The sequence below is a fragment of the Sceloporus undulatus genome, chromosome 7 (genome assembly GCF_019175285.1).
Source record: "Sceloporus undulatus isolate JIND9_A2432 ecotype Alabama chromosome 7, SceUnd_v1.1, whole genome shotgun sequence".
NCBI classification, from domain to species: Eukaryota; Metazoa; Chordata; class Lepidosauria; order Squamata; family Phrynosomatidae; genus Sceloporus; species Sceloporus undulatus.
This window is the reverse complement of record NC_056528.1, coordinates 3,931,769-3,958,021: the sequence shown is the minus strand read 5'-3', so window position 1 is coordinate 3,958,021 and position 26,253 is coordinate 3,931,769. Positions and strand designations below refer to the sequence as shown.

Below are 26,253 nucleotides of genomic sequence, written 5' to 3'. Positions count from 1 at the left end.
ATTTTGAAAGCTTGCAACAAGTATATTGTGCTGAAGAAGCCAGTGGAACTTCGAAAGCTTGCAACAAGTATATTGTGCATTTCAAAAGCTTGCAACAAGTATATTGTGCTGAAGAAGCCAGTGGAGCTTCGAAAGCTTGCAACAAGTATATTGTGCATTTCGAAAGCTTGCAACAAGTATATTGTGCTGAAGAAGCCAGTGGAGCTTCGAAAGCTTGCAACAAGTATATTGTGCATTTTGGGTTGGCCTATTAATGTAGCACTGTTGGGTGGATTTTTGTTTGAATTTACTAAATGGCCAACACACGTACCCCCTGCATCTTTTTGTCTCAGTTGTGATACTCCCCCAAATCCCCCCTTAATTGTCTGTATGTGGGCCTTGCTTTATATACTGTGCTATTGGGGTGGACAACTGGGGACTCTGGACAGGTCAAAAGCCACAAAAATAGCACTTTGCTGGCTCCTGTTCCAAAGTAAGGGTTGGGACGATAGTGGTCAGCAGAGCAACAAGCACACAGGACAGGTGAAGGACACTGCACAGTATCCAGTTAAATTGACTGATATTCAGTCTCTGTATGAAAACTTCTGGAGGAGTTGTTGCTGTTGTTGTTTTTAAAAGCACACACTCGGTGCATGTGCAACAGCTGAATCCACGGTTTGAAACTGTTGGTGGCTAATGGGCATGCAATAAAGACTCCAGCGATCTCCTGAAATCCTGTTAGCTCCGTGTCCAGATTGTAGGCCTCCCCACCTTCCGAAGGCTGCCCTGCTTGCTCTCCCAGACGCCTCTGAGTGTTGATGAAGATAAACAGGTTGAAACGGTTTCCAGCGCTCCCGCCTCTCCCCCTTCCCACCTCCCCCTTCAATCTCTCTTCCCCCAGACGCCTTTCCGTCACTTAAGCGGGGCTTTTAATTGTCCTGCGGAGGAGCCGAGGCAGTTTTCCACCTGTCTAGGCAGATAAATCAGCTTCCTTCCAGGCCTCCCGGAAAGGTGAGCTCAGCAGGTCTCCGGGAGAACAGGCGCGGGGAGTGGAATTTTGCTGGCGGCTGTCATGTGCGGGATGCGAACAGGAGCTGTTTTAACAAGGCGAAAAGGCTCCTCGAATGGAAGGTGTTTGCATTCCCCGCCATCGCTGTTTTGCAGGGAATGAACTCTGCATACAAATACGAGTTCTGCCGTCCAGACTTATGCGCCTGGTATAAAGGTTAAAAAGATGCGGGAGTGTTAGTGGCAATCCAATGTGTTATTTATTAATGCAGTAAAAGCATTTATATCCCAATTCTCCTTACATTTTCAAGGCGACTAATAGTCTCAAAATGATAACAGCGCAGTCCTATGCGCATGTATTCACAACTAAGGCTCTGAGTGCAGTGGAACTTTTCTTCCATGTAAGCACTGTATATACTCATGTATACGTCTAGAAATGTTAGTCACAAAATTGACCCCAAAAAACCTGAGTCGACTTATCCTTATCATTTGAAAACATTTCAGGGAAAGGAAGATACCCACTGCGTTGGTTTTAAAGTGTCGTTCATCCACAAGATGGCGCATTGCCCTAGAGGAAAAATGGCCGACGAGCGCAGTGAGAAACTGGCGCAAAGGGAAAGCATGGGGGAGTTGAGTGTGTGTGTGTTTGTGTGTGTTGTGGGTGGGGGGCGATTGCCATCCACTGGAGCTCTATTGCTTCAGGCTGGTGCCAGGGCAACATTTAAAATGTGCTTATACAAGATAACTAGCAGCAGAGAGGTTGCCGACGGAAGCTGGAATGGGCTCCTTTCGCCTGCCGCTCTCCAGTGGATATGGGGAGTGGATGGGGGCTACTAGCCTTAATTTCCTGTGGTTTGACAGAGATTTATTTAGAGGAGAAGTTAGAAGTGGGCCTAGGGATTCAAGAGTGCTGCGTTTGGCTGCCGAAATGGATTTTAGATGTCGTTGCGTTTTTATTCTGTTTTTTTAATCAGTTCCACAAATAAAAAGCCACTATTCTTTTTACCTAAGAGAACACCTCTCTAGGAATTTCCAGGTCCTCCAGAGCAATTCTATGGTCAGTATCTGCCAGACGTTGATCATAGAATCATGCTGGAGGACCTACAAATGCCTAGATAAGATTTAACTGTGCTGAAAACTTAAGGGAGGGATCCCTTCTGATACAAGGTGAGATAATAATAATAATTAATAATAATAATAATAAATTTTATTTATATTTCGCCTTTTCCCGGAGGAACAAGACCATTGGCCTGTGTAGTTCAGTATTGTCTATACTGATAGGAAGCATTACTCCAGAGTCTCAAACATGGATGTGCAGGGTTACTTTTCTTCATGTAACTACATGGACTGCTTTTGTGCATGCAAATGTTGAGTGTTCCAAGGTGAAAAGTGCAACCAATGTGTTGTTGTTGTAGTTGTTGTGTGCCTTCAAGTCATTTCCAGCTAATGAAGACCCTAAGATGGACGTATCATCGGGTTTTCTTGCCCATATTTGTTCAGAGGGGGTTTGTTATTGTCATCTTCTGAGGCTGAGAGAGGGTGACTTGCCCAAGGGCACCCAGCAGATTTATAAGGACAAGCTGGCATTCAAACCCTGGTCTTCAAAGTCCTAGTCCAGTGATGGTGAACCTTTTCGAGGCCGAGTGCCCAAACTGCAACCCAAAACCCACTTATTTATTGCAAAGTGCCATGTCCCTCTGGCTTTCTAGTAACAAACTCTGGCAAACTCTGTGCTGGGATGATGGCACATGTGCCCACAGAGAGGGCTCTGAGTGCCACCTCTGGCACACGTGCCATAGGTTCGCCATCACTGTCCTAGTCCAACACTCGGACCATTGTGTTACTCAGCGTCAAAAGGTTTGTGGGTTTTGAACTCAAGGAAATGGGCCTATGCAATGAAATGAGAACCAAAATTCAATTGGATTTAGGTCTTTTTGGGGGTTTTGGGTTATGTGGCCATGTTCTAGAAGAGTTTATTCCTGATGTTTTGCCAGTGTTTATAGCTGGCATCTTCAGAGACTCTCTGAAGATGCCAGCCACAGATGCTGGCGAAATGTCAGGAATAAACTCTTCTAGAACAAGGCCACATAGCCCCCCCCCCAAAAAAAAGCTTGGATGGGCGGCCACGAAAGCCTTTGACTTCATCAGATTTAATTTCAAATTTAAATTAAAACATTTTTGATCTTGATCTGCTGGGTGGGAATGCTGAGTCTCAGCCTGTTCCCATTTGCATAAGAAAGCAACTGAGCAGTATCTCCTCTTGCAAAACATTTCTGGATCTTTGGCGCACAAATAGACCAGTCCTCCGCCCAGGCGGCGACAAACCAACCCAGCAACAGCGGCGACGGGCGCATACTTCATTCCAGGACTGTCCCTAGCCGCTGGGAAGTTTTTAAGCCGGCTGTCACCTCTCCGAGCTCTTGGAAATTAATGGCCTTGGTTTACAGTAAATCTATACCTTTTAACAGGTTTATCCCCCAATCAATTAATTCCTGTAGAAGGTTTTCGTCATCCCCTTTGCCAGTTGCCAGGTCCTGGGCTCGAAAGTAGATTTATTTCCATAATGGATCCAATGATAATTATTTCACTATTTGGTGGGGGAGGGGAGGGCGAAGGGGTGGCGCGTGATTTATACGGTGCGGCTGATGCAGTTTCTCACCCTCTTTGGTTTTTACGATCTCAGCAGTGGTAGTTTTGTAAGGGAAGGCGAAGGGAGGGAGGGCAGTGTGCTGAGCCTTGCTTCTCAGAAACAGAATGACTTTGAGAGTCGGAGAGGTGAGGGGGGATACAAGGAAAAACACCCAGGGATGCTTTGCCTTTGTTCTCAACGTTATTCTGGTATGGTAACCCTTGGACCCGCTTCCGATCATCGCCTCTCAACATTGATGGTTATCCTTCTTTCTGGAACTCCCTTCCCAAAGACCTCTCAAGACAACAGTTTTATTTCTTGGTCACAGTGGTCATATGTGAAACCTCAAAGTACAAATTGTTGGGAAGGCTTTGGGTTTCATCCCCGCTCCCCAGAGGTATCCGGTTGGCATACCGTTGGTCTTAACATGAAAGGGCTGTTTGCAGACATAATTTTTAATGATAGCACCTCCATGAAGTGTAGCATATGCATCTATGAAAGTCTACAAAAACTCATGCTGCCAACTTCTTTATTTCACTTAGTCTCAAAGGTGCTACGGGATCTCTCTCCATACAAAATAGGCATGGTACTTATGACATGTTCACGTGGTACTTTATGATATATACATGGCACTTCAAGAAAGACACATGGTACTTTATATAGGACTTCACAAAAGAGCCTCCATGAACAGAGGTAGCATACCTCTTGATCTTCACTTGCTGGGCAAACAAGCAGGGGCTGTTCGATTTGTATGTGTATGTCTGTAAAAGTACTCTCAAGTTACTTGTCGCCTTATGGGGAACCCCGTGAATTTGCTAGAGCTTTTCTTAGTCGGAGGTGGTTTGCTATTGCCTTCTTCTGAAATATAGTCTACAGCACCTAGTATTCCTTGGTGGTCCCCCATCCAAATGCTGATCAGCAGTTGGCCCTGTATAGCTTCCACATTCATTTATGCCTTTGCTCTATACATTTATCTGCTAAACAAGATGAACCCTTAGAGTCCTATGTATGTATGTATGTATTTTTTTTTTCTTCTGCCAGGCTGGTACCTACAGCTCGATTTTATCCCTTGCGCATGCACTGTGTCCGAGCTCTAACTCTGCTGTCGGAGAACACCCGGACCTTCATTCCTGTCCTGCCTTTTATTTTGGAGGTAAGTGTCTATACGAACTTAGCAAAATAGACATAGAATTCAAAGATGTAGCCATGTTAGTCTGTAGAATCGGTCTGTGGAGAGATCTTGTAGCACCTTCGAGACTAACTGAAATGAAGAAGTTGGCAGCATGAGCTATCGTAGACTTTTGTAGATGCATATGCATCTGAGAAAGTAGACTAAAGTTTACGGAACCTCATGCTGCCAACGTCTTTATTTTAGTTAGACTCGAAGGTGCTACAGGATCTCTCTACATACAAAATAGACATGGTACTTATGACATTTTCACATAGTACTTTATATAGGACTTCACAAAATTCAAGGAGAAAGATCCTTCTCTCCAAGGACATAATTTAAGTCCTGGAAGATGCCAGAGGAGAGGAATGGAATCATAGAGTCGGAAGGGACCACAAGGGCCATCTAGTCCAGGGGTAGGCAACCTGCGGCCCGCGGGCCGGATGCGGCCCAGCAAGGCTTTGGGACCGGCCCCAGCCCGGTCCTGCCGCCGATTGCCACCGGGGCCTTTGGCCTTTCGCGCGCAGGGGTAATTGTCTATAGAAGCCTCAGAAACATGCATTTATATTAACATTTTTTAAAAAATCAGCAATTTTTTTCATGTGTACTCCACTTTTTTTTAAAAAGTGTCCACCGTTTGAAAATGTCCTACATTTGTCCCGGTTTATTTATTTATTTAAAATTTTTAAAAATTATTTAATTATTCTATTTTGGCTTCAGCCCCCCAGTTGTCTGAGGGACAGCAACCCGGCCCCCGGCTCAAAAAGGTTGCCTACCCCTGATCTAGTCCAACCCCCTGCCATGCAGGAACACAGAATCAAAGCACCCCCAACAGCTCCAGCCTCTGTTTAAAAACCTCCAAAGAAGGAGACTCCACCACTTTCCAAGGGAAGGTGTTCCACTGTTGAACAGCTCTTACTGTCAGGAAGTTCTTCCCAATGTTGAGGTGGACTTTTTTCCCCTGTAGTTTGAATCCATTGCTCCGGATCCTGTTCTCTGCAGCAGCAGAAAACAAGCTTGCTCCATCCTCAGTATGACATCCCTTCAAATAATTAAACAAGGCTATCAATATCACCTCTTAATCATCTCTTCTCCAGGCTAAACATGCCCAGCTCCCCAAGTCTCTCCTCTTAAGGCATGGGAAATAAGGCCAAATAAAGGAAGAATATTCTTATACAGTCTTATATGCTTGGGCCTGGTTATTGGCAATGGTGGTATGTGTGTGTAAATAGTTGTATGCTTTGTACAAGCCTATTAGACGCAGTGTAAACCCAGACAGCAAACTCAGATATCAATGTTGGAGCTTCCCAAGAGTATGATGGGGTTCCCCCCCCCCCATTATTTATTTGGTGGGTGGGCAGTGGATTGGCTGTTATATTTACTTTACTGAGAATATCCCACTCCTACTTTGAATAGAAATGAATAGAAAACAAAAGGTGGGGGATATGTAGGTGAGTGGGTACCTGTTTTCCCCTTCATCAGCCTTCTTGCATTTCTTTGTGCTAGGAATAATCTTTTTGCTAATGAAGGAGACCCTTTAAGTGCTTTACTTCCATGCTTTTGTGGGAAACAGAGGTGTAAATCCCCTGACATCTGCCCAGTCAAATCTTCCTACCAGATTATGTGCCAGTGAGCCACTGCTTTCTTTGCTGACTTCTTAAATAGTTTCTTTGGTAATTAATACGCAGTTTTGACCTACTAGCTTTAGAGGAGGTCCACTTTGCGAAGACTGTCAAGGGACCAGCCCTCCCCAGCCTTACTGGCCAAGAGTTTCCAAAACAGATTTTGAACCAGTCCCTCCAGTTGCTTCCTTTGCCAAGATAGTGACTGCTTGGGATGTTTCACTGGGCCAGATTCAGCGGTGGGGTGTCTGGTTGTTGAACCCCAAGATACCTTTGGAAGAGTACCATTTCCCCTATCTGCTACACAGACATTTTCATAGATCTCTAAATATTTTATTCCTTGCCAGCAGCTGGGCTGCCCACAGCTATGGGGTAATCCTGCTGTGTGGCACTGGAGTCTCTGGACAAAAAGCTGTGATTTCCAGAGAAGATAGTTGTCTCCCTACTTGCCTTTTAGTTTGCTGTTCTCTCTCTCTCTCTCTCTCTCTCTCTCTCTCTGTGTGTGTGTGTGTGTGTGTGTGTGTGTGTGTGTGTATTCACAGAGAGAAAGAGATGGCAGATGGTACGCAGAGAGGGGGAGAAAGGAGGTCTGCTGCTTGGGAGTGAGCCAAGCCACCTTGGTTCGCTGCTAATTGTAGGGAAGCGAAAAGGCCCCTGTGGCTTTTCTCTCTGTGTGTGTGTGTTGTCGTTGCAAACGTCCGTTCCTTAACCACATCCTCTCTGCCCCATAGCAGCTAGAGAGGCCTCTCTGTCTCTCCTGACCCCCTTGCGGCTTTTTGGCTGATCCTTTCTTGCCCCCCTCTGCCTCCCGGCTAACCCCATGTACCCTCATGCGTCTGTTTCCTTCCTCTTTGCTCCCTCTTCTGGGATTCTGCCACGTGGGTTTCGTGATAGAGCATCTTCCCCCAGCTTCTCCCTTCCTTTTCCTTGCCCTCTCTTTTTTTCCCCTTCCCCTCTCGCTCTCCCACAATCTCCGGTAGATAACAAGAGCCCCCCTGCCTCCCTCCTCCAGGCAAGCCACATATATCATCCCAGCCGTAGTTCCCGCTTGCTTTCCTGCCTGGCTTCCGCCACCAACCACATCCGCTGCCCGCTGGGCCTTGCAAAAGGCACCTCGCCCACCAACTTAGACTGGGTTGTTGTTGAGAGGAGGGAGACTGGATTGCTGTAAGTGTACTTAGTTTGTATTCCTTTAAAAGAAAAAACCCACCAGTGTGTTTGTGGGGGGATCAGCTGCTCAAAATGGAGATGCTTCTTAAGTCTTTTAGAGGATGTAGTCCAACCATCTGCTCCTTACAACCACCATGCAGGGTCGGCTATTTATTAGTGGAAAGAGAGTTGGGGGTGTTTTGGGGGGATGGAGTCCCACAATTTGGGAGCAGCCACCGGGAAGGCTGTCTCCTGTGTCCTCACCAACTGTCCTGGTGATAGTGGTAGGACCCAGGGCCTGAGCAGATGGGGCAGGATAGCATGGTGTTCACCGGCTTTTGTCTCTGGATCGCCTTCACACTGACCCAGGGAATCAAAATAAGAAATGTTTAGAAACCTGTAGAATAGTGGAGTTGGGAATCATACAGTCCAATGTCTTGCCATTGTAAGGAATCCAAAAGCTGCACCATCCTTTTAGATACTGCTTGAAAGCTTCCAATAAAGGATTGTCCACCATCTTCTAAAGCTGTTAGTTCTACTGCCAAACAGTATATACCATCACAGATTTCCTTGTACTGAGTTGAAGTGTTTTGATAACTTCAACCTGTAGGACTTAGACCCAGTTACTAGAGTAACTGAGAAGAGAATTGATCCTTTTTCTGCATGTCTTACAGCCCTTCAGCTACTAGGATAGATCTTGTGATGAAATTCTTAACTTATAGCACTGTACTGTTGAGTACTTGACCATAGATTTTTGGCAGTGACCAGAACAGCTTGCTTGATAGGTGTCTTTCTTCATAGCGCATGATTTCCAGACCCTTCACCATTTTAGTCGCCCTCCTTTGGACACGTTCCAGTTTCTCAGCATCCTTTTTGAATTGTGGTGGAATTGTGTTTTGAAGAATCCACACCATCCCTTTTGTTGTGTAACGGTAAAATACTGTTGCATTGCAACTGCAGTCTGTCCTTTGAGGACACCCCCACCTTGACCACATCAGCCCTCTCCCCTCTGCTGTTTCTCTTTCCCTGTGCTGCTGAACTGGAAAGGGGCCTCTTGTTTCTCCTACCCCTTACCTTCTCCCTCCCCTTTCCCTCTGCTGTCCTTGTCACCACCACGATGACAGCCGGAGCGTCTTGTGCGGTCTCTCCAGGTGCTGGAATTCCCCAAGCCCCTGCCACTGGAAATAAGAGCGAGACGTGTGATGCGCCTTGACAGCAACTTCTGCTTCCCTGGTGCAGAGAACACCTGCCCCCGGCGGCTTCGCCTCTGTTTTAGGGGGGTGAGACGTGCGTCAGGAGTGGGTGGATGGGTGCCATCCTATACTTAGAACCAAGCTGGATGGCAGCAAGGGAGGAGGGAGCCAAGTGGAAAGCACGGAAGCAAAATGAAGTAGATAGACAGCTAGAATCCTCTGCCTCTTGTGGAGGTTCTGCCATCCCCAGCACTGTCTTTGCATTTCAGTTATGATAATATTTTTTGGCTGACAGGCGTCGGTTCCAGCGGCAGGAGGCTTGTTTGGCTCCAGGGCTGGAAGGCAAGTATGGGTAAACAACGTGGAAACATCTCCTCTCCCCCTTTCCACCTCCGCCTCCTTCCCCCATGGGGGACAAGGCTGGCTTGCCAATTTAAAAATCATCTCCTTTTCCCCCAGGGGCTTGCGGGAAGGAAAGAGGGGTTAACCCTGCTATGCTCAGAGAGGCACTTAAAAAACAACAACCCACCCACAACTGCCACCCACCCACATAGCACACAGAGAGGCTTTGAACAGCTGAAGCCTCATTGCGGATGGATGTTTGGGAGCCACAGAGCTAGGTCCCCCAAGGGCTGCAGTGGGAGGGCTCAGGACTTGGAGGGCGCATAAATAGTAGCTCTGAAAGGCTGAGGAATTGGGAGACAGTAAAATGTGATTCCAACAGCATTCTGGAGCATGGAGAGACTAGGACCGTAAGGCTTGTTCAGTTTAGTTTCATAAGCCTAAGGAGTTGGGGGGCTTTGGGTTGCAACTCAGCATCAGCAGCATCAAATTTATAGTACTAGCTGAAGGCCGTGACAAGGACATTAAAAATTACACAAAGTATGCAAAGTACACAAATGCAGCAAAATACTATGACAGCCAATGACAAATATTGTTACAGAAAACAATGTTAGAGACAATCAGAAATCATCATTCTTTGAACGGACATCCTTTTCCAAGTCACTGTGTGCGTTTGGCTCAGGGATATTGAGCCATCATGACTCTCTGGGAAGCTTATGGTTCTGATAAAAAGAACATTTATAATGCACTTATAAACCATAAGAACAAGAGTATATAATCCGTCATAAAAAGTAACTGCAGAGAATAAGGACAGCTTCATATTTTTATGCAGTAGTGACAATGTTTTAAAACATTTTTTTTAAATTGAGCTATTAACTTAAATTGTTTAAATAAGGTTTCCCAAAAACTGTCACCCCTTGCATTTTTGCCTTCTCTCTCAGCCTGTTCAGTTACTCAAAGGGAGAAGGTAAGGCCAATGGCTCCTTGAGGACTGACCTTCCTATGTTTCTAATATTCTATACCAGGGGTAGGCAACCTTTTTGAGCCGGGGGCCGGGTTGCTGTCCCTCAGACAACTGGGGGGCTGAAGCCAAAATAAAATAATTAAATAATTTTTAAAAAATTTTAAATAAATAAATAAACCGGGACAAATGTAGGACAACATTTTCAAACGGTGGACACTTTTTTAAAAAAAAGTGGAGTACACATGAAAAAAATTGCTGATTTTTTTAAAAATGTTAATATAAATGCATGTTTCTGAGGCTTCTATAGACAATTGCCCCTGTGCACGAAAGGCCAAAGGCCCCGGTGGCAATCGGCGGCAGGACCGGGCTGGGGCCGGTCCCAAAGCCTTGCTGGGCCGCATCCAGCCCGCGGGCCGCAGGTTGCCTACCCCTGTTCTATACATTTTGTGTGTACCTTAATAAGGATGTTGAGAAACTGGAGCCATGTGTCCAAAGGAGGGCGACTAAAATGGTGAAGGGTCTGGAAACCATGCCCTGTGAGGAACAACTTAGGGAGCTGGGGATGTTTAGCCTGGAGAAGAGAAGGTTAAGAGGTGATATGATAGCCATGTTTAAATATTTGAAGGGATGTCATATTGAGAAGGGAACAAGCTTGTTTTCTGCTGCTCCAGAGACTAGGACCCAGAGCAATGGATGCAAGCTCCAGGAAAAGAAATTCCACTTCAACTTTAGGAGGATCTTCCTTACAGTAAGGGCTGTTTGACAGTGGAAGACACTCCCTCGTATCCCTCCTTGGAGGTCTTTAAACAGAAGCTGGATGGCTATCTGTCGGGGATGCTTTGATTGAGAATTCCTGCATGGCAGGGGGTTGGACTGGATGGCCCTTGTGGTCTCTTCCAACTCTATGATTCTAGTGCTGGCCCTACCTTTAGAATAGGGGTCAGGGTCGTGTGGCCCTCCAGATGTTCTTGAGCTTTTCTCATCATTGGCTTTGCTGGCCAAGAACATCTGGTGAGCCATGTAAATCCCACCCCTACTTTGGGTAGCAGATTATGGCAGTACCAGCAGCTGCTTCCCTCCTGGATGTTTCTCATTGTCAAGCGGGAAGAGCTGTGTGTTCCTGGTAGTCTGGCCTGTGTCTGCTACTGGGCAACCAGTATCTCCCCAGGTATTGATCAAGTCCTGCTCCCATTGTGTGTCATCATTGGCCGGGTAGGGCCAGCACTAGAATCATAGATTAGGGTGGATGGGAACTGGAGTTCATTGTCTCATCATTAGCCAAGCTGATCAGGACTGATAGGAACTGGAGTTCAATAACATTTGGAGTTAGGGAGGTTTCCTTGTTTGTCTGTAAGCATAATCTTGTTCTTCAGGCAGCCAAATATTGCAGTCTGGCCCCAATGTACCCTGGTGAAGATGGAATAATGATCACTTCTTTCCTTCCTCCCCAAACAGATTTTCCAGCAAGTAGACTTCAACAAGAAGCCAGGTCGCATGAGCAATAAGCCCATTAACTTTGCCGTCATCTTGAAACTCTCCAATGCCAACCTGCAGGAGAAAGCGTTTCGGGTAAGGAGGATTTGCATTGTTGGGGGAGATTGGACGGTGGAGGTCTAGAGAGGACATGGGAGCTGTATTATATGCTATATGCATGCTTTAGTTCAGCTTTTGGTTTTCAGGAAGGACATTTTGGGGATTGTTAAATTGTGAAGTCCAAGCTTACTCTTTTATGCATTTATTTCAGTTATTTATAACTTGTCTTTCAAAGGAACATTCCCAGGGTGGTTAAAGGAAGAAATAAATGATAGAGAAAAGTGCCAGTGTGATTTGGAGCAATAGTTTGCATTGGGAATGGTGTATTTAAATCAATTCCAGCCAGCTGAACCTTCCTCTGGGATTTTCTGTTCCATTCCCCCTTCCACATTGTTCGGGCTGGGAGTAATGTTGCTTATGTGGCCAAAATGGTCCATGGGAAAGAATGGAATGGTAATTTCTCAACCTTGATTCTGACAAGTACAGCCAGAGACAGGGAAGGGTTTGGGTGGTGTAATAAGAAGTACTGTTCAAGGAAAAGCTATAGAGGACCTGCTGCTGCCTTTTGTGTTTCTTTCCTTTCTGAATATTGTACTACATGGAGGCCGAACTCCTAACTATATACTCCTTCCACTTTGGAACATGTTTTGCATACTTTGTTCTGGGGTCTTGAGTTGGAACAAATAATAATAATAATAATAATAATAATAATAATAATAATAATTATTATTATTATTATTATTATTATTATTATTATTCCGCTTAATCACTTGGAATCCAAGAGAACTACAACAATAAAAGAGAATACAGTTAAAATTCTAAAACTCCTATCTCATACTTTTATACCCCCAGTATAAAAACATAGTAATACTAAAAAGAGATTAAACTAGACAGATATTAAAACAGTAGTATAAAATCACAGTTAAAATCAATGGAAGATTTGTAAAAGAAAGAAAGAAATGTATAGCGGGGACCAGAAAGGATGGAAAAAGGGATGGAGAAAAGGGGAGAGAAGTGGAGTTGGGGAGGCAGGAAAATAGAGGTGGACCTAGTCTGGAAAGGCTGCTGGAAGAGATCCGTCTTAATAGCCTTCTTAAAGGTTTCCAAGGTGGTAATCTGACGGATCTCATCCGGAGGTTGTTCCAGAGTCTAGGAGCAACTGCTGAAAATCAGCGCTGGGTCACTGCCGAAAGTCTAGTCCTCTTTGGTTGAAGCAGATTCTTCCCAGCAGAACGAAGAGTGCGGGGAGGATGATATGGGAGAAGGCATTCCCGCAAGAAGTCAGGACCCAAGCCATGTAGGGCTTTAAAGGTTAAAACCAACACTTTGTATCTTGCCCAGAAACTAATAGGCAGCCAGTGAAGGGATTTTAAAACTGGTGTAATGTGGGCAAATCTAGATTTGTCAATAACCAGCCTGGCTGCCATATTCTGTACCAGTTGAAGTTTCCGAACTTGACACAGAGGTAGCCCCATGTAGAGCGCATTACAAAAGTCGAGCCGAGAGGTTACCAGCACATGTACTACTGTTTTGAGGTCTTCCCACTCCAGGAAGGGGCGCAGTTGGCGTATCAGACGAAGCTGAAAGCAAGTGCTCCTGACCGTCGCATCCACCTGAGTCGTCAGATGGAGAGACGGGTCTAGGAGCACCCTCAAACTGCGGACAGAGTCCTTCAGGGGAAGTGTGACCCCATCCAGAACTGGCTGACATAAATCCATTCCCAGTTTGGGAGTCTCTATTACTAGTACCTCCATCTTACCTGGATTCAACTTGAGTTTGTTTTCCCTCATCCAGTCCATTATTGATTCAAGACAGGCATTCAGAAGAGAAATGCCTTCCTTAGTCACTGCATCAGTCTGAGACATAGAGAAATGTATTTGGGTGTCATCAGCGTACTGATAACACCCCGCCCCATGTCTCCGGATGATCTCGCCCAGCGGCTTCATGTAAATGTTGAACAGCATTGGGGACAGAATCGCGCCTTGAGGGACGCCCAACCTGAGCTCCCTCTTGGCAGAATAACTGTCCCCAAGCGCCACCATCTGGAATCTACCCGAGAGGTAGGACCGGAACCACTGCAAAGCAGAGCCTCCGATTCCCAACTCTCTTAGGCGTTCCAGAAGGATACCATGGTCGATATTGAAGGCCGCTGAAAGGTCCAAGAGCACCAGCAGGGTCACACTTCCCCGTCGGTGCCCAGACGGAGATCGTCGACTGAGGCGATCAAAGCCGTCTCAACTCCGTAGCCTGCCCTAAAACCGGTTTGAAATGGATCTAGACAATCCGTTTCATCCAAGATTGCTTGGAGTTGAATGGCGACTGCTCTTAACTCTATCTTTCCTTTCTGTCTTCTATCTCACCCAGGATGGACTCATTGAACAGCTGTATGACCTGACGTTGGAGTATCTTCATGGCCATGCCTACATGATTGGTTTTCCAGAGCTAGCTCTCCCTGCTGTTCTTCAGGTAAGGGAATTTTGCCCAAATGTTTATGGTGGTCTCCTCTTCTTTTGTTGGGCTCAGTCTTGTATTTTGGTCTGTGATGGACTTGGGAGCCAGCATGATATAGTGGTTTGAATGTTGGGCTAGGACGCTGAGAGACCAGGATTTGAATCCTTGCTTGGCCATGGAAGTGCACTGGGTGACCTTAGGCAAGTCGCACTCTTTCAGCCTCAGAGAATAGCAATGGCAAAACCCCTCTGAACAAATTCTGCCAATAAAACCCTGTGACAGGGATAAGTCAAAAATTACACGAAGGCACACAGCAACATAAGATGAGCATCCTAATTTTTTCCCCAGTCCAAATAGTGTAGGTGAGGTAACCTCCTTCCTTCCAGGTGAGTTGGACTGCACCTCCCATCATCTCCTGCAGGCACTTTGGATGGGGATAATGTGATAAAAGTTACATTTGTTCTGGAAAGCATATGCTTGCCAGCAGTGGTTATAGGAGTCTTTTTCCATTACGTTTCACGTCTGTACCTGTTCACCCACCCCTCCCTTAAAGATAGCTCTCTTAAGCCAATGTCTCTCTTTCTGTCTTTGCTTTGTCTTTCCTGGAATTCTCCCTCTCCCTTCTTCCTTCCCTTGTGGGTGTTTGGCTCCAGGCTCAGTTTGGCTCATTCTTGAACTGGGACATGGCGGCTCAGCTGTGAATGGGTTCCAGAGCTGAACATTTACAACTTTCCATCTCTTACTTGAGAAGCAGGAAGCGACGAGGGTGGATCAAAATGAATGGCTTTGGACCAACTGGAGTGGGGATGGGAGCTGTTAGAATGAGACTGCATGACGTGGAACCTGCTTGGTGCTCTTCTGCTCTGGCTAATAAACCCAAGCCCCTTGTTGAAGGATATTGGGTTGGCTCATTCTCCACACTCCAGAGGATTTTCTAGGGAAAAAGCCTCTGCCTTCCCTTTCCTTCCTCTCTTTTTCTAATGATGCACCAACTTGGCTAGCTTTTGAAAGCGACTGGGACGAATGCCTGCCTGTTCCCTTGTTCCTTTTGCCAAGGAGGGGAAACGCCGAAAGACAGAAACTGGGAAAGAAAAGCGTAGAAGGGGAGAGAAGAAGGCATGTTTTTCAGGCAGGGACAGGAGAGGTAGGATTTATGAAGCCATCCTTGCATGGATACATAGAGAACTCAGAACCATCATTCCAGCTGCTATTGTTAAGTCATGTCCCATGTGCCTCAAAGAGACAAACACCCATTTACTTCAGTTTGTCAGTTTGCCTACCCATCTATTTGTGTATCTGTTTTCTTCCATGAACTCAAGTTAGTTGTCTTCCTGCCATTTATTCCCACATCAATCTTTAGAGAAGGTAGGCTGGGAAAGTAACTGAATCATAGAATTATTGAGTTGGAAGAGACCACAAGGGCCACCCAGTCCAACCCCATTCTGCCATGCAAGGACTCTCAATCAAAGCATTCCTGACAGATGGCCATCCAGCCTCTGTTTAAAGACCTCCAAAGAAGGAGACTCCACCACTCTCTGAAGGAGCGTCTTCCACTGTTGAACAGCTCTTACTGTCAGCCAGTAAGATCAGCCAGTGAGTTGGATATTGTGCCTCGGTGTGGACTGCAACCTGGATCTCACAACACTGAACCCAATACTCCATTCATTGTATGACACTGGTACTCTCCTTGTGTATCAGAGCTGTTCTGAGTGATTTTGAAGGCAGTTTCTGTTGGTAGAAGCTCCGTTATGGAAAGGATGGGATCATTCATATGATGGTAACGGCAGTGCTATTTGTAGGATTATTCTCTTGAGATACCCCTTTCATCTATCTTTTCCCATCCTTTCCCCTTGTTTTCTTGGGAACGTGCACATTTCTTAAATATTCTTGTTATATGCTACTTCTATACCTCAATCCCTTTCCTTTCCCAGTAGGCTGCAGAGATTGCTGGACTTTGTAACTCTGATCAGTCCAAACCAGTATGTCCAATGGGTATGATGGATCGGAGTTGTAGTCCAGCACCATCTGGAGCACTGTAGGCTCCCCAGCCACATCTTTCTAAGTTAACCTCCCAGACCAAAATGCTCTCTAAATAAGTAGTTTTAGATGCAAATGAATTTCTCTCAGGCCCAGGAGTGAAGGGGCAATTCCCTTTTGGAAAGGAATTCTATAATTTAGGCAGGGGAGTCACTAGAGAGGTGCAAGGGGCAGAGAGGTTCATGTACCAAGTCAGTCTTTTTGAAACCAGAGAGGGTCTTTTCTCTTTCCTTTCACATTTTCTTTTCTTGTGTTCTTCTTCCTGCCTCTTACTCTGCCTTCTTTCCTTTTCTCTCCCTTCCTGTTTCTTTCTCTCTTGTATTTGTGTAGAGGCTGAGATGTTTTCAGGCATCCAGCAAGGCAAACAATGCATCTTGATCTGTTTTGGATAAGTTAATTTGCTTGAATTAATGAAATCCAAGTCTTGTTTTCTGGCTAGAAGCAGAAGTGTTTTCTTTGCAGGAAGGAGAGGTCACTGGTTAGACTTGCTCCTTTAGTTTCCCTTCAGCTTCTCAGTCTTTTCAGATTTTTGGGACCCATGGAAACATGTTTGGCCATGCTATCCATGCTACGCGGGGAAGCTAGAGACATCTTGTATTAATTTCATGATGTATTTGGATGCTCCAGGGCAAATTGTGTAGCTGTTGTCCCAATTTGCTCTGTCCACTTGGTTAAGATCAGAAGTAGATGGTTTTGTCACCAGGAAAAGGGGTTACAGGAACCACATTTGTTGTGGTGTGCCTTCAATTTGTTTCTAACTTACGAAAACCTGTCGCAGGATTTTCTTGCCAGGATTTGTTCAGAGGGAGTTGACCATGGCCTTTCTCTGAGGCTGAGAGAGAGTATGACATGCCCCAAATCCCCCAGTGGGTTTCCATGGTTGAGCAGGGATTCGAACCCTGATCTCTCAGAGTGCCATTCCCACTACTGGTGGTGTAGGATCAACCCTAAGGTTGCAGATCATTAATTAACAGCCCATTCCAAGGTTGCCACCCCTCAATTGGAGCATGGAAAGTTACCTTTTTGGACTACAGCTCCCATAATCCACAGACTGCTAAGGGTTGCAGACCTAAAAGGGTAATAGTTCTTTGTGGGGTTTTTCGGGCTCTGTGGCCATGTTGTAGAAGGGTTTATTCCTGATGTTTTGCCAGCATCTGTGGCTGGCATCTTCAGAGAATGCGGGCATGGAAGAGAGTTGGTTACATATATACTGTGGCCTTGCCATCAACAACAGACCAGTACACAGATTAACATGGAAATCACTCCACCCTACCCAGGGTCACACTGTCTAAATCTACCAGGGGCATTCCCCCTTTGCTGTCGTCTCTAAGAGACCCTTTGATTCTTCAAAAGAAGTATCAAACAGTTGTCATTCATGAGAAAGCTTTTTCCTGTGTCACTTGCAAACTGACTAATACTTTCCTGGAGGTGAGCTTTGGGTTTGGTGAACATGAGGAGTTTTCAGGTACAGCAAAAATGAACAGAGGGGTGCACTTCATGGCCGGCAATTCCCATGTTGCCCATGGTTGATACACTAGGATCTGCCTTTTGGAAAAAGCCACTTTTGCTAGTTCTTTTCTGCTCAGGATTTTTAGTCCCTATTCATGTGTTTTTCAAATTAGAACCATGCTTCCGGTTTCACTAGGTTTTGCGTGCCCTGATTTCTAAACCTTTGTTGGCTTTGTCTACATTTTAAATATAATGTTGGGAGGAACGGTTTGCTTTTGGTTTGCTTTAAATTGGGAGCCTTTCATTGATTTTACTCCCCATCTGGTCCCTTTCCTGTTCCTTTCCTGTTCCTCCTCTTCTTCCAGCTGAAGTCTTTCCTGAAGGAGTGCAAGGTTGCCAACTATTGCAAGACAATCCGTCAACTCTTGGAGAAGTTGCAGGAAAACTCTGCCTACATCACTACCAAGCGCCAGAAAGCCAGCTTTGGCGTCGCTGACCGGGAGGCTGTGGTGAGTCTTCCTTGCTCCCTTCAGTATCCTAGGAGATGTACTTTGGCTCAAATTTGGCGGAGCTTTGCATGCGCTGCATGCATAGAAAGGACGGAAGAGGAGGATTAGACGGAAACCTTAAACCTTTGCTTGACTTCTTACAGTATGTGCCAAATCTTATGTCTCACACAAACAATCCTGATACCCCATATTACCATTTGCCGACATTTGCTAATATTTCCAAATATACATATATAATCTCTAGCCTATATAATAAAGCATTTTAGACATATCCTTCTTAACCCTGGGTCTATAAAGTGTATTAGGTCTCTCTCATTCACATTTTAGACATGAGTGACTGTGGTTAAGAGCCAATGCAGATGTAATGCTGCCTATACCAGAGGTGGGCAACTATGTAGGGGCCTTTCAATCCCTCCCAGGTTTCACTTCCCAGAGTGAACCCAAATACCTTTGCTTTTCTCTGCAGTCCCTCTCAAAGTGTTTACAGAAAGTGATATTGTGTCGCCTTTTTGAGAAGGACCGCAGAGGAAAATGGAGGTCTTTGGGGGCAGGTTCTAGGGTACTTACTAGGATGGGATGGAGGTGTTTTCATTTGCATGGTCTCTCTGTGGTTTATGGATTGGTTGGGCTGCTCTGGAGGACTCTTTGGTTTTCAAAGACCACAGAAATGGGTTTAAAGGCCACATGTACCACATGCAAGCCTCACTCTGTCCACCCCTGGCCTAAATCATCCCTTGTGAGTGGATAAAAAGTGCCCTGTGAGTGTGGCTACTTCTCCTACACCTCTTCACACAAACTATTCTCTTCCTTTTTGAATTTTTGTGCCTATTACAGCGAAGCATTAGATTGATATGTGAAAGTGAGGTAGCTGCAACAGCTGCGTTGCTGATTTTAATTCATGCTGGTGTTGTCTCTCTTGGCTATGGTTCTTCACAGGAACAATGGGAGAAGAAGATCAGAGAAGAAGGGACTCCACTGACGAAATACTATGCGCAGTGGAAGAAGCTAAGAGAGAAGGAGATACAGCTGGAGATCAGCGGCAAAGAACGGGTATGGGCCCATAGCATGGGGACATTTTCTTCCTCAATTGCTTCAACTTGAAGTTGATTAATTTATTGGGCTTAATTGGCTAACAATATTTTATTGGACTGAATAAAGTTCCCTATCCTGCAGTAGATTTTAATTTTTAAAAAAAAAACATTATGAAGGTTATTTTAATGCATTGCTGATGATGCTGTACATGGATGAGGAGTGCTATCTTGGAAGAGGCATTCCCACTTGTGTGTAAGAAAGAAAAGCAGGAATGCCTCTTCGGAAATGAAGCTTGTAAATAGATATGGGCATTTTTTAAAAGCCAAAATAAGTATGTCCTTTACTATTCTTCTTTATAACTTAAGGTTTTATGGAAGACGTTTGGAAATTGCAGGCATTACTCTCTAAGCAGTGGTCCTCAAACTGTAGTCTTTAAGGGTTTTGGACTTCAGCTCCCAGAATCCCAGACTATTGGCCAACATGGCTGAAGCTTCTGGGAGCTGAAGTCCAAAATCTTTTAAAGAGCACAGTTTGGGGACCACTGCTGTAAAGGATGGGAAAATTACAGCCATCTGGCTGAGGGTTGGGGGTTGTTGCCCAAAAAAGCAACTTCATCATGCTCTCATGATTACAAGATAGAGTTATCCAGATTGAAGTCCTAAATCATATGAGGGCAGCTCATGGCTAATAGGCTTCATGTGTCCCTTGCATGCTTTCATGTGTGGACCTTAGGTACCCAAGCTCTTGAATTTTCTCTCCATGTGCACTCATTGCTAGCAGCATCAGGTCCTCTTTTCCCACAATGGCCATCCTCTTGCTTCTGTGAAGCACATCATTGTTCCTTCTAATACCACAAAATCCATGGTCTACCACTGCACCTTAATGATGTCAGACGTGCATCTGTTTATTCCTCCATTTTCCTCTTTCACAACAGCTTCATGTACTGTATCTTTTTTCCCCATTGAGACCCCCAAGATCTCTTCCACCAGTTCAGACTCAGTGAAGTGTTTCTCAGGCTATCTGATGTGGGGGACCAGGAATATTTCTTCCTAATGTTTCAGAGACTTGTACCATATTTATGTGCCTTGGCTACACTGGTTTCTTTTTGCATTTCTAGAAACTTGTGGTGAACCAGCCTATGGTTGGCATTGATCCATGAAGCATCGCTTTACATTTCTTGCATTGAGCCTGATTTGCTGTATTGTTGTCTGTTAATTCACATCTTTCTCACACCACACAAGGGCTTTTAATACCACCTTTAACTGCCATGCATCCTCTGAAATCTTGAGATTTGCAATTGAGAAAGGGAAATTTTGAAATCTTGACCAGAGAGCTCTACTACCTCCCCAAACTAAAAAGCTTAGGATCCCACAGGATACAGGCATGGCAGTTAAAGTGGAATTATACCACTATAGTTTTGTAGTGTGAGCAAGATCTCCATCTGAAATTACCATCTACCGTTACCCCATACTCTCTTGTTAACTCCCAAGTTTCTAGTTGTCAGGACTATCTGAAAAATCATCAGAAAATGTGTTCCTGATGTTATACTTTCATGTTCATGTTGGGAGGAGCCCATTGTGGCACAGGAAAAGCAAAGTAAATTGCACCATTGAAGCTGTTTCTCATGGACTTTTATTTATACTGTCTATATATTTCTGTCTCTCTTTACTCACTCACAGCTAGAAGACCTGAACTTCCCCGAAATCAAGCGGAGGAAGCCAGGCGAACATAAAGAAGATGACAAGAGGGAGTTTAAGGAACTTTTTGAGATGGACAGTGACTCAGAGGAAGAAGGCACCGGCAGCCTTTTGGTCAAAGGTATGAGGTCCGGATGGGGTTTGTGGGACTGAATGAAGCAATGAACCTTCTGGAGTCCAATGCTTAATTTGTCCATTAGCCACTAGAGGTCTGCACATGGCTGCCAAATCTGCTGCAAACTTCGACTTTCCTGGGAAGCGAAGGCAGGTTGGAAGTAATGTTTTAGCAACTAGAAGGAAACTTTTCCCTCTGCATTATTCAATGACATATTATTCAGGAGAAGAGCATCTCTAGCTTTTTGAGGTGTATATGTGTGGAGGAGGGAGAGAGAGAGGCTGTTTGACATTGAGCATTTGGGGAAAACTTGCTAAATTCGAGAATACGTTTTGAGAGTATTTGAGAATAAGATTTTAAAAAGTTTGCTGAGGTTAAGGTAGGAATTTACAGAAGGGAAGAAAGGGAAGCAAAAGTTTTGATATACTCATTTACAGCAGTTTGGCTCTGTGTTTGCATGCTTGTCTTTTATTTATGTAATGCTAACATTCGTTATTATGATATTTGTGAAATTCAAAACTATGTACTGTATACCTAAACTCAAAAAGTGGCTACTCTTGAAAACTATTTTGGAATGCCGACTTGGGGTTTAGGGAGATAAATGGACCATAGGGCAGGGTTTGTGGGGGAATGCAATGGAATATGACATTTTGGGGCTGGGTTGGTTGGCTGGAACCTGCCCCAAAAGCACTTCATGTGGCAGCATGTTGCCAAAGATCCTATCTATGAGCCCACATCTTAACACTAGAGCATTCTTCCTTATCTTTGCATTGCAGGTGATGTTTGTAGGCAAATGTAAGACATCTTAAATGAAACCAATTAGTTAGTTAAAACTCGTATCATCAGAATGCAGTTGTTCCTTCAGTCATGCAAGGATCTTATATGAGATGCTGGAGTTGTCGATTTTTTCCCCTGGAGATCTGTGGATGGCTGCTGTTGGTCACAAAGGATGTGAGAGGGCAACAAAAAGATAGTTCCAATCTGAATGTGTTTGTGTGTGTTTGTGTGCGTGCATGTCAGGTTTTCCTCTTATCCAAATATGGATCTTTTGTTATTAATATTTGACTTGGTTGAGGCAGGTCCTGGCAAGCCTTTGTTGTAGCAATGGAAGGAAGGAACTGGTCACGGGGCTGGGCTGATTTTGATCTTGGTTGGTCTTTCTAGTCAGCATTTTTCCCTGACATGAACTGAACAGAGCGCAGCTGCTGTGCCAGAAGTGGCAGAAAGGCTGCTGGTGTGTGTTTGTGTGGTTATGTGTGTGTGTGTCAGAGGGACAGCGGCAGCAGGACCTAGCGGTGACGTTGTTTGGGCACCCCTGGAGAGGCAATTAGGCTGCGCATGGCTGGGCCGGTGATGCTGCCTGCTTTTTTAAGGTAGCTGCCAACCCAGCATCACGCCACTTTCCCTGCGAGGGAAGAGGCAGGGGAAATCTTGTCGGCGTGGAGCCGGCTGCCAACACCAAACGAAGTGACACATTTTGGAAGCGGCGAGCCTTCCTCGGCGGGAGAACAGCAGGAACTGTCACAGCTGGAAATCACCCTTTTTGCACCCTGCCTCCATCGCACAAGCTCTTTTCTCACCTCCTCCCTTCCTTGCCTCAGTCCATGTGCAGTGTGCATGGAGAGCAGAGGAAAGAGCAGCCAAGCCAGCTTATTGCATGAAAAAAAATGGCCCAAGATGGTTCCAAACAGACTTGGTGGGTTTCCAGGGGTGCATTAAAGCATAGCTGGAGCATGTCCAGAGGGTGACCATAAAGGTCTAGAAACCATGCCCTATGAGGAGTGGGTTAGGGAGCTGGGTATGTCTAGAGGAAGAGAAGGTTAATAGGTGACATGATAGACATGTTTAAATATTGAAACGGTGTCATTATGGGGATGAAGCAAGCTTGTTTTCTGCTGCCCCAGAAATAGATTCAAGCTACAGCAAAGAGATTGCACCTCAACATTAGGAAGAACTTCCTCATGTTAATAACTGTTTGATATTAGAATACTCAACAGTATGGTGGAGTCTCCTTTGGAGGCTTTTGGATGGCCATCTGCTTTGATTGTGTGTTCCTGCATGGCAGAGCCCAGTTAGATTGAAATATACAGAGGCTTCTTCACTGAAAAATGCAAGAGGATGCAAGAGGGGTTGGATTGGATGACCCTTGGGTCTCTTCCAACTCTATGATTCTGTGTCAAAAGATGTTTCCATCTGATAAATCAGTCTGTAAGTAGAGACCTGGTCAAAGGAGGGGCGGTCAGTGTTTTCACCAAGGGAAGTGGTATATTTCGTTGGCTGGTATCCCCCAAATACAGAGACTAGAGATAGTATAGCCCAATAGAATGACCATTGGATGGAGGCACTGGGTTCTTTGCTTCCATCAGTGACAGATACCCCCAAGAACGAAGTAAAGGCTTTCCTTGTTGACGAAGTATGTTTTCTATTTATGGTCTAGCTTTGGTTTCTTGCCTGTGTGCAGATGAGTGGAAAATAAGCCGCTAATAGCTAGGAAATTACCAATTTTCTGTTAATTAGCTGCAGCTCGCAGCCGCTCTCTCTTTTTTTAAAATTAAATATTGCAGTAGTTAAGCACTCATTAGCGTTTTATAGCGACTATAATCTCTGTGGAATAGGTTTGTCTGGAGAGCAGCCTGGCTCCTGATCGTTCCCCGTTGCAAACTTGAAACTCTGGCATTGGCTAAACCCTTAGTTGAAGCAAAGGGACCCGATCCTTGCTCCCTTTGGGCCTTCTGTGCTGCAGTCACAAGCGGAAAAGAATAGCTAAGAATGGTCAGTGAATAAATGGGAAACCTGACAAAGATGCCTAAAATTAAGTGCGGTGTGAAGAAATAATGTTAAACCCCAGAGAGATCTTCTGCTGAAACCAGATAGTGGAAGTTCCTAGGAAAAGAAAGGTAGGTACTTAGACTATTAAAGTTTGAGGGGAGTGCAAGGTCCAACCTCATGCAATGCAAGAATACACACATCTCTAAAGCACTCTTGAAAGATGCCCATCCAACCTCTGTTGAAAGAGCTCCAAAGAGGGAGACTCCACCGTCCTCTTGAGGAAACCTGTCCCACTCTTGAACAGCTCTTAGTTCTTTCTGACATTAGGCAGATTCCCTTATCTTCAAATCTGAATCCATTGGTTCATCTCTAGAGCAGCAAAAAACTAGCTTGCTCCATCTTCTGCAAGATATCCCTTCAGATATTTTAAGATGGCTACTTCATACAGCAGGGTAAACAATATGGAAAAAGAAAGCTATCTTGAGACCGTTATTTCTATAGACATTTTTGTGGGCTACAGTCCATGAAAACCTAAGGACTTTTGGTGCAGGAGAGCACTGTGACGTTCCAGATAAAGGTTAGTTGCCACCCAGTTTGGGCAGTGTGGGTTCCAGGGGTTCGGCTGAATCCTTCCCACCAACCTCCCGAAGTTGTCCATCCTTTTGGCATAGAATCATAGAGTTGGAAGAGAGCTCAAGGGACATCCGATCCAACTCCCTGCTGGATAGGAACACACGAGCAAACTACTCCCGACAGATGACCATCCAGCCTCTGCTTAAAAGCCTTCAAAGAAGAAGACTCCACCGCTCTCCAAAGGAGTGTCTTCCACTGTTGGACAGCTCTTACTATCTGTGCCCCTAAACCCAGATCCATCACTCCTCTGTCTGTCTGTGGAATGGGCCAGTGATGCTAAGAAGGAGAAAGCGAGGAGCCTTGGTTCTGGCTGTAGACAGAAGCAGGTCAAGGAGCTGAGGTGCCTTGGGCCAGAGCCACATCGAATTTCTGGGAACCGTGGCGGAGAGCAAGATGGCCTCCCGTGCCTGCCAGATTTGATCAATGGCCTGTCTGCGGCCCTGGTGGGGAGAGGCGGCAACGGAGGCATTCCTCTCATTTACCGGCTGACGGAGCTCCAGGAGGGGAGGCTTCTGCTGCGGGCGGTTATTAATGGCTCGGAGAGAGGTGGTGGATTGCCTTGTCATGAGGCAATTAAAGCCCGGGAAGAAGAGCGGAGCCTCCGCGTCTTCGCCGGCTGAGGCGTCTCTCCAGGCTGGGCCCGTAATGAGCGATCTGTCCGCATTAGGCAGCGGCGCACCTCTAATGAACTTTAGCGGGTTTCTTCATTTATCCAGCGCGTAATCATATTACGCCAATTTAATATGGGTTTTTGCGCTCTGTGTGTGTGTGTGTGTGTGTGTGTGTGTGTGTGTGTGTGTGTGTAGTGGACAAAGCTTGGGGAGAAGACAACCTCTCTTCCCCAATCCTCCCTCTGCCTTCATTATGGGAACCAATTTCCCTGCCCATGAGAGCACAGAACATTATCAGCAAGCCTCTAATGATCCGGCGACTTGCAAGGGGTGGAAGGGTGGGTTGGAGAGGGCCAAAAGCATCTTCCTTGTATCGGCAAATGAGTTGGTCACCCCAAATGTTGGCAGGTAAGAAAGGAGGTGGACGGGAAGAGACAATAGATTATGTAATAACCATAGATGATTATCTCAGGATTTTCCCTCGGGGGAGTAGTGCTTCTTTTGCCCGCTTGCGAGTTGCGTTCCTATCTCTCGCTTTATACGTCGTGACTAAATGAAGGATATAATTCACCAGAGGAGGGTGATGCATATATGGGGCTGTGTGTGCCTCTGGAGTCTTGGAAGGAGCTGTAATCCTGGCAGCATGATGGTATTCTTACTACTCTTGTTGGTATTACTGTTATTAATTCTGCTTTTGTAACTAGGCAGTGGATGACTCCGGTAAAACAATGTAGTAAACTATACACATTTTAAAAATTAAAATCCTGCTGAAAATAGCAACTAGAACTATAAAACTGCATATTTAAGGTATCTATTTTACCTGCCTAAGGCTGGAATAAATATATTTATCTGCGACTGTCCCATTGAATTTAGTGGACTTCCTTCTAATAGGCATGCCCCATTATTGTTTCACTGTATCTTCAGGATTATGATGAAGTTGGAATGGTTTCCCCCCCTTCCTTCCCTCCTCCCCAAAGCCAGTCCCTCTGACTGCCCTGTGAGTTTCATGATGCAGTGCAAATTTGAACCCAGGCCTCCAAAAATCTAGCCACTGGAACACACTAACTTCCAGCTCCTCTGCATCTACAGAAATGTTATTCATAATAACCAAGCATTCCTCTCTGGCATTTCTCAGTGCAGAAGATTTGGGAGCCTAGTTACTTTGGAGTTTATCGTTACCATCCGTAAAGTAGACTTTCCTCTTATAAAAGTGGGTCTGTTCCATTATTCCCATTTTATGGATGAAGGAAATGGAAGCACTGAGTCACACGAAGGAGGTAAGACCTTTAGGTACTGCCTTCTTGACTCAAACCAGCCCAGCTTTCTGCCTCTCGCAGGGGCCGGCCAGATGCATCTCGATGGC

At 45.3% G+C, this 26,253-nt stretch overlaps 1 protein-coding gene across 1 annotated transcript in view; it reads left to right on the top strand.

The window, feature by feature from the left end:
* NOC2L (NOC2 like nucleolar associated transcriptional repressor) overlaps positions 1-26,253 on the top strand; it is a 50,261-nt gene that overhangs the window by 15,693 nt on the left and 8,315 nt on the right. Inside the window, exons 12-17 of the mRNA XM_042479599.1 lie at positions 4,658-4,769; positions 11,510-11,623; positions 13,952-14,053; positions 17,890-18,033; positions 18,970-19,083; positions 20,745-20,883. Of these exons, the coding sequence (XP_042335533.1) occupies positions 4,658-4,769; positions 11,510-11,623; positions 13,952-14,053; positions 17,890-18,033; positions 18,970-19,083; positions 20,745-20,883 (725 nt within the window). The remainder of the gene's footprint in view (positions 1-4,657; positions 4,770-11,509; positions 11,624-13,951; positions 14,054-17,889; positions 18,034-18,969; positions 19,084-20,744; positions 20,884-26,253) is intronic.